General features: G+C 43.4%; 1 protein-coding gene across 2 annotated transcripts; it reads right to left on the reverse strand.

The window, feature by feature from the left end:
- Positions 1-9,185: 9,185 nt before the first annotated feature.
- Positions 9,186-10,764, reverse strand: LOC149244748 (transcription factor MYB3-like). Of its 2 annotated transcripts, none has more exons than XM_089368060.1 (3): positions 10,468-10,764; positions 10,250-10,379; positions 9,186-10,035 (listed from the first exon to the last, which is right to left on the reverse strand). In XM_089368060.1, the coding sequence occupies exons 1-3, from the start codon at positions 10,697-10,699 to the stop codon at positions 9,372-9,374; spliced, it is 1,026 nt and encodes a 341-aa protein (XP_089224186.1). In that variant the 5' UTR covers positions 10,700-10,764; the 3' UTR covers positions 9,186-9,371. The 2 variants fall into 2 exon arrangements, with proteins under 2 accessions (XP_089224186.1, XP_089224187.1); XM_089368061.1 differs by having other exon boundaries at positions 10,492-10,763.
- Positions 10,765-11,719: the final 955 nt, after the last annotated feature.

Here is an 11,719-nt window from a genome sequence, read left to right on the forward strand (position 1 = left end):
GGCGAAGCAAAGTTGATGATATAGAATCTCGTGTTCAATCTTGGGAGGTGAGGAGTAACCAACTGTAGAGTCGCATGTAGGTGAGAGGGAGTGCGAGTTACTTCCTTGACCATATGCTTGATGAATGAGTGTGAGGGGAATTTCAGCCATACACAATTGGTTGCCCTCCTTCTAGCGCCAGAAATGTTGACGGTGCTAGATCCACCAACATTCAAGGGATCACCCTGGTATGAACTCCCAACTAGACCTCACACCATTTTGTATGGGAGTCCCATCTGGTATGATGGCCCAGTTTCCATTGTCTTAAGGATTTTCCTAAACTCTTGCTTGTCCGCACAAGAGAGTGGTCTAATTTGCCTTTGAGAAGTGAGGTTCGCATTCCTGGTGAATGCTAGTGTACTTGTGTCAATGGTTCTTTCACTGTAATGGGAGAGGGTGAGAGTGAGTCCCAAGTTGGTTGGGATGAGGTCCCAACTCGGTTAACAACACACAACACAACACGACGTGCACAACTTTTGGAGGAGCAGTCCACATGGATGCGACAGTCACAACGCACAAGGTAAGGTAACATGTACAACGCTCAATGGATGAGTCTAAACGAGTGCAACAGTTGTTACACCAAGCTTGATGCGAAAGGTCTGTCTGGTGTCTAGGGAGATAGATACCATGGTGATCCGGATTTAAACAGGAACGCAATAGATTACAGAGATAACCATAAATACAGAGATGCGATAACCATAACAACAGAGATGCAGCGGAAATAATACTTCATTTCATTACTGTTAAATACTGAAATATGCTTACAAATAGAAATAACCCAGCTAGGGCGATGGTAGCTTATCTCTGAGAAGAGATGTGTCGGCTACATGCCTCTGAACTGTTTCGAACTGTCTTACAATGAGGCTCCAAGGCCTATTTATTGTTGAGAAACAATGAAAAACCCTTCACATCCCGCAACCTAACCCTAGAAGATGAAACGCCAAATTGTGGGCCCCGTTTGGGTAAATTGATACATCAATTTCCCGGGGTCGTAACTTTGGCATACGATCTCCGTTTGACGCGTACGATAGCTCGTTAGAAAGATCTATCTGAGTACTACCACTTTGGGAGGAAACATCGGTCCATGGACCCATGTTGCCTCAGATTCCCATAAAAACGTCGTTTAGGGCCTCAAAACGGCTCCGGAAGTTCAGGACCCGAAAAACTGCTAAAAATAGTAAGTTGTGCTACAATTAAGGAAACTGAAAACGCTGAGAAAGACAATGGTGGGGGTCCAGGTGGACTTGGCAGGTGGCCACCAATATCCACCTGGATCATTCATCCCCCCTTAGGAAGCAATGGTCCCCATTGCGTTGAGCTCCTCCATGAGATGAGGAAACTTCTACTGAACTTGTTCCCTGGTGAGCCACTTGCCCTGCTGAAGGAGTTGGCCTGCTTTGACAACTCGATACAGTTGGATATTCTGTTGGCGATTGTTCTTGATCTGTGTGTCCATGATCCGATCAGTTGCAGCTTGTTCCATGCAATCTGGATTTAATTCTGTGGGTTTGAGTTGTTCTGCAATGTCGGATGTGTCTAACAATGGTGGAAAGTATGGCCGAAGGCGGTCCACATTGAACACTGGGTGCAGGCCAAGGAATGGGGGAATGCTGAGCTCAAATGCATTGTCTCCCATCGCCTTAGTAATGGTGTAAGGACCATATCGGAGTGGTCTCAATTTCCGATAGGCTCCAGTAAGGCGTTCCTTTTGCAAATGCAACCAGACTTTGTCGCCCACCTGAAACTTGTGTGGCACCCGGTGTTGATCATGTCGCTGCTTGTACTTGGCATTTGATTTCTCAAGAATGTCATGGACCTGCTGGCGAATGTGTTGGATGCGCTCAATGAAGCTGGTGGCCTTATCTGTTTCGGACTGGACATGAGCTGAATTCATGTGAGTAGCTGCAAGTGGTATGGCCACATCAATGGGGCATAGTGGCTGGAATCCCAAACCCACCTGAAAAGGGCTATGGCCAGTGGAGCTGTGAAGAGCTCGGTTGTAGCTGTGCTGAACATAGGGGAGGCTCTCGTCCCATGTGAGTGGATGCTTTGAGTTATACATGCGCAGAATGTGCACAATCATCCTGTTGACAACCTCTGTCTGGCCATCAGTTTGAGGATGGAAGGCTGTGGACTTCGTGAGTTTGGTGTCCAGCATTGACCAGAGACTGGACCAAAATGTGCTGAGAAACCGACTGTCCCGATCTGAGATGATAGACTGTGGGATCCCAAAGTGCACCCACACTCGTTCAAAGAAGAGTTTAGCAGTGGCTTCTGCTGTGATATTCTTCTTGCAGGCCATCATAATGGCCATCTTCGAGAACCTGTCGACGACCACAAAAACACAGTCATTTCCATGCTTAGTGGAAGGAAGCCCTGACATGTAATCCATGGAGATGGATTCCCAAGGTCGACTAGGGGTAGGCAATGGGGTATAGAGGTCGTGCTTCTTAATGGTCGGTTTGGCAATGGCACAGGCAGTACATGATCAGATGTACTTCCCAACATCCTGTCGAAGATTCGGCCAATAGAAATAATTTTGCAGTACTGCCACTGTTTTCTCGACCCCGAAATGCCCAGCAGCCCGACTGTAGTGTGCTTCCCAAATCATCTTGGCACGCTCACTTGAAGGAACACAAAGGTGACCGAGGTGGCATAATAGGGCATCCTGGAGGTGAAAATCTGCAACATGCCGACCCTCCAAGAGTGTCTGGTATGTGTGGCCGAATTCTGGGTCGCTTTTGTAGAGAAGTAGCCAGTCAGAAGTCTCGTGCCCACAAGAGTTGAGCACGGTGGTTAGCGCCATGATCGGTGGCCGACTGAGGCAATCTGCAACATTATTGGTGCTGCCCTTTTTATACTTGATGTTCAAGTGAAACTGTTGCAGGTATGTAGACCACTTCTGATGGCGATCATTCTGCAATTTCCCTTGGGTCTGTATGAACTGCAGAGGTCGGTGGTCTGTGTGGATGACCGTTTCCTTCCCCAAAATGTAATGCTTCCATTGTCGGCAGGCCTGTACAATGGAATACATCTCTTTATCATAAGTGGGGTACTTCCGGACTGTGTCTGAAAGTGTTTCACTGTGATATGCCAGTGGATGTCCATGTTGAGTAAGGACTGCGCCAATAGCATAGTCAGAGGCATCTATCTCGACCTCAAATGGTTGTTGTAAATCTGGTAACGCGAGCACTGGTGCCGTGCAGAGGCGATCCTTCAACTCCCTGAATGCCTTCTGTTGAGATTCAGACCAAAATAATTTTGCTTTCACCCCGCCCTTGGTGACTTGACTCAAGGGCCAAGAAATATGAGAAAACCCCAACATAAACCTGCGGTAGAAGTTGGCAAGACCTAGAAAGCTGCGGAGCTCTGTTAGAGTGGTTGGAGAGGGCCAATCCCGAATGACTTGGATCTTGGCTGGATCGACATGCACCCCCTGTTCATTAATGATGTATCCTAGATACTGAATCTGGGTCATGCCAAAAGTGCATTTCTCCAAATTGGCACATAGCTTGTGTTTCCGCAGTGTTTGGAGAACCTGTCGGATGTGGTGGAGGTGCTCTTCCCAACTCTGGCTGAAGATCAGAATGTCATCTAAGTATACTACTACAAAGGAGTTGGTGAATGGCCGCAAGATGTCATCCATTAGCCTCATAAAGGTTGCAGGAGCATTCGTCAATCCGAAAGGCATGACCAACCATTCGAAGAGGCCCTCCTTGGATTTGAAGGCAGTGTTCCACACATCGGAGGGTTCGATTGGTACCTGGTGATATCCTGACTTCAGATCGATCTTGCTGAAATATTTCGCCCCCTTTAGTTGGTCTAGGAGGTCATCAATCCGCGGGATCGGGTACCTATTACGGACAGTGATCTTGTTCAGCGCCCGATAGTCAATACAGAGTCTCCACGTCCCGTCCTTCTTCTGTACCAACACGATCGGGCTCCCACAGGGCGATGAACTCGGACGGATGTGACCTTTCTGCAGGAGCTCCTGAATCTGCCTCTTGATTTCATCGTTCTCTAGAACGGAGCGCCGATAAATTGGTCCATTGGGTAGCGGCGCACCTGGGGTCAAATCGATGGAGTGCTTGACTTGACAGTGCAGAGGAACCCCTGCCGGGGAGGTGAAGATGTCCTCGTACTCCTCCACAACCTTGTCCATCTATAGTTGTCGTGCAGAGGGACCCCGTTTGGAGGCCGCGGCCACTGTCTTCTTCTTTCCTTGAGGGCGTATCATCAGCAAAACAAATTTCCTAGTTTTGGAAATGATCTTACTGCATTGTTTTACAGTAATCAAAGAGATGGCGGCAGGTGGTGCTACCTCTGGTATCCTGAACAACTTATTTCCCAATGTAATAATAACAGCACGGGGCCTTGATTCATACACAGCATGTCGCTTCCAAAAGTATGGTTGTCCTAGTAATACATCACAAACTTCAAGGGGAGCAATGTCACACAATACCTCATCCGTGAAGGGCTTGATGTTGTATGGAAGGCGACACTGCTGGCTCACACGAAGATCTCGTCCTTGGTGAAGCCACCCAATGGTGTATGGTTGTGGATGTGCTGTGGTCGGTAAGCCCAACCGCTTCACGACCTCCGCCGAAATGAGGTTCTTTTGACTCCCGCTATCAACAATGAACTGTATCGGGGAGCCCTTTACCCACATCTGGGAGTGGAAGAGACGCTCCTCCTCCTCTGGATCTTCGGGTTCATTTTTCTGGATCTTTGCGGTAGCAACCGTGGCACTGGGATCCGCATCAATGATCTGCTTCCCGTTTTCATACCCCTTATCGGGTTCTGACTCAGAGTCGGAACATGCATCTGATTCTGAAACCTTTAGCTCGGCCACCAGTGACTGCTTGGCCCGACACTCACTTGTGTTGTGAGTGGAGCTCTTATGGAACTCGCACCATTTTCCAGTGTCCTTTCTCGGCTTCGCGGCGTTGTTCTTTGGTTGCAGCTTCGGCTGGTTGTCTTGGGCTGTCCCGCCTTGGCTTTGTCCTTTGTTCTGTGGTTTAGGGGCACATTTCCCCTGCTTTGGATTCACAGATCCAAAGTCTCGCTTCTTTTGTTTAAACTTCTGCTCGACCTTGACGGCATATCGGTATGCTGCGCCGAGCGAGGTGATGTTTAGGAACTGTATTTCTTCCTGGATGTACTTGTGTAGGCAGCCACGGTATTTGAGTATCAAATGTTGCTCCGAATCCTTGATACCCAACTTTGTGCGAAGGGTATGGAAAAGATTGGTGAACTCCGGCACATCTTGGTCCCTGCCCTGCCGCAGCGTGGTCCACTTTATGTATTCATCCTCATAGCTTCCGACAGGGTAGTACTGCTCCTTGATGGCATCCCGGAAGGAATCCCAGGTGGGTGCGGCTGGAAATAGTGAGCCAGTACTTTCATCCTTCTGCTCGCAGTAGGTTTCCCACCAGTCCTTGACGTGGGGGGCTGCTTTGAGAAGGGCAAAAACAATCTTTTCCTGACTCGAAAATTCATGAACAGAAAAATAACCCTCTAGCAGATTTAACCATTTATCTACGGCATCTGCATCTATCTGACCCTCGAATATGGGGATTTCAAAATTAACTTGTACCTTAAAGGGTGTGGCGTTTCCAGAGTAGCTGCTGGAAGCCGATGCATTGCTTCTGGGTAGCCGCTGAAGGATCTGGGCAAAGCTATCCATCATCGCGTTCCGTTGTCGCTCGAGGGCTTCTTCGAGCAAGATTTTGATGGGATCTCCTGCCCCCTTGTCTTTCTTCTCGTCTGCCATGGGAGGCCGTCGGGATTTGCGAGGCTGGTCTTGCAAAGGTTCAACCAGTTCAAGCCCTAACTCCTTATATCCCGACCTTGTTGGAGACATGCAAAGAAAAACAGAGAAAAAGCAGACTGCTCTGATACCACTGATCCGGATTTAAACAGGAACGCAATAGATTACAGAGATAACCATAAATACAGAGATGCGATAACCATAACAACAGAGATGCAGCGGAAATAATACTTCATTTCATTACTGTAAAATACTGAAATATGCTTACAAATAGAAATAACCCAGCTAGGGCGATGGTAGCTTATCTCTGAGAAGAGATGTGTCGGCTACATGCCTCTGAACTGTTTCGAACTGTCTTACAATGAGGCTCCAAGGCCTATTTATTGTTGAGAAACAATGAAAAACCCTTCACATCCCGAAACCTAACCCTAGAAGATGAAACGCCAAATTGTGGGCCCCGTTTGGGTAAATTGGTACATCAATTTCCCGGGGTCGTAACTTTGGCATACAATCTCCGTTTGACGCGTACGATAGCTCGTTAGAAAGATCTATCCGAGTACTACCACTTTGGGAGGCAATATGGGTCCATGGACCCATGTTGCCCCAGATTCCCAAAAAAACGTCGTTTAGGGCCTCAAAACGGCTCCGGAAGTTCAGGGCCCAAAAAACTGCTAAAAATAGTAAGTTGTGCTACAATTAAGGAAACTGAAAATGTTGAGAAAGACAATGGTGGGGGTCCAGGTGGACTTGGCAGGTGGCCACCAATATCCACCTGGATCACATGGGCAAGACAAAGTTAACAACATATACAACACATTTCCATTAATAGAATATGCATTACAGCAGGTGAAATAGTTCAAGTGTTCAACAAAGGTTAAAGCAACATGCATTACAATTGTTCAAGATTAGTCTTACAACAGTTACAATACATGTGTAAAAACATGTTGGCCTGTTAGCAGGCTTCTGAATTAAGCAAAAGTTTCAAGACACATCGTTACACCATACATCACTAACCTCGTGAGCGAGGTGCTGGAGCCACTACTTACTCCTCAAAGAAAATATTACAAACTCTCTTGGCTATGTGGTAGGAACTAAGGTGAAAAGTCCTTTCATGTACAAATGAGGGGGGTATTTATAGCAAAGGGTGAAACTGACCCTTGTGGCTGTTCGACTACCCTCATGGCTGTTTGAATTCCATGACTTTTCGACTTTACATGACTCTTTGTACAAGAAGTGGGTCTCTTGGACTTCCATGTTACATTACATTGATTGAGAACATAGCCCAGAGTAGAGATGTGGGCGACATGACTCATGACATGAATCAACATGACAGTGCTGGTACATTCATGTTGCTGCTGGAGTGTATGCTGAGCTATAGTGCTGCTGGGTGATGGATGTCTTCATGGCATATCACAACTTCACCTCTACATGGAAAAATGCGTAGGGTCTTTGATGGTATTTAGTTCACTTGATGAAGCTTTGGCATGTTCCTTGCTTGCATGTTGGAAGGCTTGACAGGCTCATCTATTCGCTAAAGGTGCAAGTTCATCTGTTTGTCCGTCCGTGAGCACATCTTTCATATTTGCTCGTATGTCCATCTGCGAACACATCTTTGCATGATCATTCGTTCACGAGCACATCTCTTCACATGCATCGTTCGTTTATCCATTGGTGAACCTATCCTTTTACATGTGCTCCCTTTGTTCATCCCATTCGTCGTCGCGCCATGTTTGTTGGTGTCCCTGTACCTGCAGTCACTCATGACAAGACGACATCAAATCCAAAACCTCCTAGTCTACCATGACACATGATCGCTTTGGATGTAGGTGACCGGGAGAGGCAGCAAGGTTGTGAAGTGGGATGATGGCTCCGGGCACTGCTGATGAAAACTATGCAAGAGTTGAAACTGTTACGAGAAAACTAGATGCGTATGACTAGGAGGTCATACATTTTTGTACCTTGAGAGTTTGATGCAAGAGCATCAACCCATCCTCTAAAAAAATTAGCAAGAATGACTTCTAGAATGTGAAAATGAGTAAAACACTTCAAAAGGCAAGGGATTTGTTAAAAAACTTGAAAAATCAGATCCATGAGGGACCTTAGGAGCTTTGTGAAAAAAATCATGTTGAGAGCTTTGTGGAGAAGATCATGTTGAGAGTTTTATGGAGAAGATCATGGATTTTGAAATGATCCACAATGTTGTAATTTCCTCTATAAATTGTGGCCTTTGGGCATTGAAAAGAGAAGACCATTAGAATGAAGATCTAGTGAGTCAAGGCACCAATAGATGCTATCTAATAGTTTAGTGGGTTTAATTAATGAAATTTGATTTCTACTTTATGTAGTTCTATGTGTGTGCATTGTGATTTAATGCATTAATGGCTTGATGCATAAATTGGTTGACTCTGTTTGATGAATTAATGTTACATATAGACCACACGGTTTTTCAATTTGCAGTTTAAGTGAGGATGAGTTGAGTATGTGGGCTCATAATCCATAGGTCCTAGGGTCGATACCATAAGAAAACTTGAAATGATAGACCCCTGTAAATCATTTTCATCGAGGAGAAGCTCAATTGGTTAATCTAAGAAATGTGAAATTGTTGAAACTCAAAAGACCTAGGTTCAAATCCCCCCTATAGTGAAGCTCAATTGGTTAATCCGAGAAATGTGAAATTGTTGAAACTCAAAAGACCTAGGTTCAAATCCTCGTGTTGTGTTGTGACCTTCACTACGGTGAAGAGGACATATCGTAACCCTCAGAAGTTTACTAGTAAATACGTGTGAGACAAACAAAAAGCCTATTCATTTAAAACTTTTTACTACTCTTCATATATTAGTCTGTGAAATAACAATTTTGATTTTAATCTAATAACACATTAGTTTAACGAACAAACAAAACCTAACACATTAGTTTAACTAACAAACAAAACCCTTTTGTATTGCTTTTTATTTCCTTTAAAATACTCACCCATATGATGGCTAAGAAAACAATCACCATCTTTTCAAAACGAAGAACGACTCCTCATGGGTGTCAAGAGTTTTCTTACTATTGAGCAAAACCGTTGTTTTGATTAAGAAAAAAACTTGACAAAAACAAAACTTTAGAACTAACATTCAAATACTTGGATCTAATTATTTACCATTGAGCAAAACCATTGTTTTGCTTAAGAAAAAACTTGACAAAAAAAACATTATATCTGACTTTCAAATCCTTGGATCTAGTTATCTACTCTCCATTTTGCGAAGATTTTTAAACTTCACTCCAATACCACCATGATAAACAAGTCTTAAACCTCACTCCGATAAAATGTTAAACAGAGAAACAATAATAGGAATGAAGCCAGATAAAAACAAAGAAGGCATTGCACATCCTCATAATAATTAAATTAGATTTTACGATAAATCATCCATTTTTAAAATTATCCAAAATTAAGTGCATTTAAAAATATCTAAAACTTCATTAAAAATATCTGAACTGATAATTAAAAAAAATCCGATTAAAAATAACTTGCAATTAACAATTCTACTACCAATTATAAACACCGGGTCCATCCTAACCATTAAGGTAAGCCACTGTACAACTCTTCATTGCCCAGATCTTCGGCGAATGTAAAACTATTCATGGGCTCTATATTTCTTGGAAAAGAACACATTCCTTCAAACTCATTCGTTTCTGTGGCTAACGTAACCGGTGCCATGTAGAGCTCTTTTAATCCAAAATCTGTACTTAATGAACAGTACGATGGAGCCGAAAGCAGATTATAGTCTGGAGATGTTACCTCCTTCACAAACATTAAACTCTGGGCTAAAGTAGGTGCTAAATTATCGGAATTCTGGTCCGATAAGGGAGAGTTTGTCACATCCGCCATCGCTAGGGCAACGCGCCCTGAATCATCGTCTGCAATCGAATTTTCCACAGGGAGATCGCACCACGCAGGCTGCGAGGAGTTAGTAGTTTCTTGAAGATTACCCAATTTGAAGGAACCTTCATCCGAACTATGATTACTGCCATGACCCTTCCAGACGTTTGGTCTTACGATTTTCACCGGTTTGGGTTTGAACATATGATTTTGTACAGGAGACGGAAAAGTTGACTCTCTTTTGAGAACCTGCGTATTGCGTTTAGATACACTCATTTGCACCTTCTTGCAGAGATGAGTGTTCCAGTGGTTCTTGATTTTGTTGTCTGTTCGCCCAGGCAGTCTCTTGGCTATCAGGGACCACCTGCATGCATATTTTTAAAGTATACATTACAAGTATCTCATGAACAAATTTGAAATATTGATTTCACTTCTGATTATCCGATTCTTAGATATTTTCAAATTTTCAGACATAAAAATAGTCTCAAAATCTACCATCCATATAATTTCTACAAACCCAGATCAGATCAGACTTAAAAAACAATAAATTTTACAAATGAAAAAATATATCCTCATACCTATTACCAAGAAGGCGATGCATTCGAATAATAAGCTCCTCCTCATCGGGGGAAATGTTTCCGTGGTCAATATCTGGACGAAGATAGTTCAGCCAACGTAATCTACAACTTTTTGCAGACCGCTTAAGACCTGCAAATCAAAATTTATTATCCCCTTATTCAGCCTCTTAATACACATTACCTCTGCAATATTATATTTACCATTAGAGATTTTCTACCATTAGAGATTCTCTGAGACTCGCCTGCTTTTTGGGGAAGATTTGTCCATGCACCATCCCCATGAATTCCAATGTAGTGGGACAGAATCATATCCTCCTCTGCAGTCCAAGCCCCACGCTTGAGCCCTTCTACTGAGCTGCTGCAAGGAGATCCACCCATTTTGGATAATTCTTCTTCCCGAACTCCGGTGGTTGATCTCCCTTTGGTCGGACAAGACGCAATAAATCGCATCCACCCTTTTCTTTCACGGTGCCATTTGTGATAAAACCTTTAAAAAAACCCTAACCAGTTCAGTATTAAAAGTTATTTAACCATATTCTATTTAAAATATAACAAAATCATCATAGCAGTTCAGCAATACATGAAATTTACATTAAATGTAACTCAGAATAGACTCAAAATTTGACTGGATTCAACCGCACCTTTAACCTGAAAATGGGGTCGGTTAGGTACTAGAGTAACCTTATTCCCTCCATGTCTATTAACTCTGCTGATTTAACATGTGCTTCACGATGGTACCGTTTACTAAACTGCAATGCTTTGACAGAATAAATAAAGGCACTGTCTGACCGTTACTGCTGCTGATAGTACAAAAATGACGACGATACAATCAGTGTTCACTGTCACCATGTTCAGACCGCTGGATCACTGCACACGTGGTTCCTGCACATGTGATTTCACTGAAATCATGGGAGGATAGCCTTAAATGTCATTGCAATTTGGAATGCAAGGCCCATATAAAAGAATATGAAAGTAGTGTAACAATTATGTTTTTTTTAAATTTAAGTTCATAATTTTAAGTGTTTTAAAAAGTTTTGATGGCGTTGAACTTATTTCTATTATCAAAAACATAATTCAAACATTGTGGATGTTTTAATTTTTTTGAAAAACATGATTTAAACAAAATTTCTACAAAATTTTCAAATTTTTTTACTCTGATTCGTGCCATCAATTCCTCAGCCTCGGTAGACTAGACGACAGTGAACTCCGTGGCGCTTCGGTGTCTGATAGCCAGGTAAACTCAGTGTCCTGTAACAGTTTTGAGTACATTATTGCGCGACCAATGCCAAAGGTCTTTACTGGCTGGACTAACTGAAGTATATTCAGTGGGTTGTGCAGGTAGAAAATTGATTGAAAATGAGATCTGTTTGCAATCAAATCAATCATTCGGTGGATTAGTTGAAGTAAATTCGGTGTGTTGAGTGGGTTGAAAACTGATGGAAACTGAGATCTGTTTGCAATCAAATTAAT

This window comes from Pinus tabuliformis, chromosome 8 (genome assembly GCF_031772625.1).
Source record: "Pinus tabuliformis cultivar Carrire ecotype Pingquan chromosome 8, CPIR1, whole genome shotgun sequence".
Lineage (NCBI taxonomy): Eukaryota > Viridiplantae > Streptophyta > Pinopsida > Pinales > Pinaceae > Pinus > Pinus tabuliformis.

What these genes read in the sequence shown, in the direction of transcription:
- LOC149244748 (XM_089368060.1), bottom strand. Translation starts at nt 10,699, where the DNA reads ATGCGATTTATTGCGTCTTGTCCGACCAAAGGGAGATCAACCACCGGA. An exon ending in GTCTCAGAGAATCTCTAATG is followed by an intron (nt 10,380 to 10,467) that starts GTAGAAAATCTC and finishes TTTGATTTGCAG; the next exon opens with GTCTTAAGCGGTCTGCAAAA. An exon ending in CATCGCCTTCTTGGTAATAG is followed by an intron (nt 10,036 to 10,249) that starts GTATGAGGATAT and finishes ATATGCATGCAG; the next exon opens with GTGGTCCCTGATAGCCAAGA.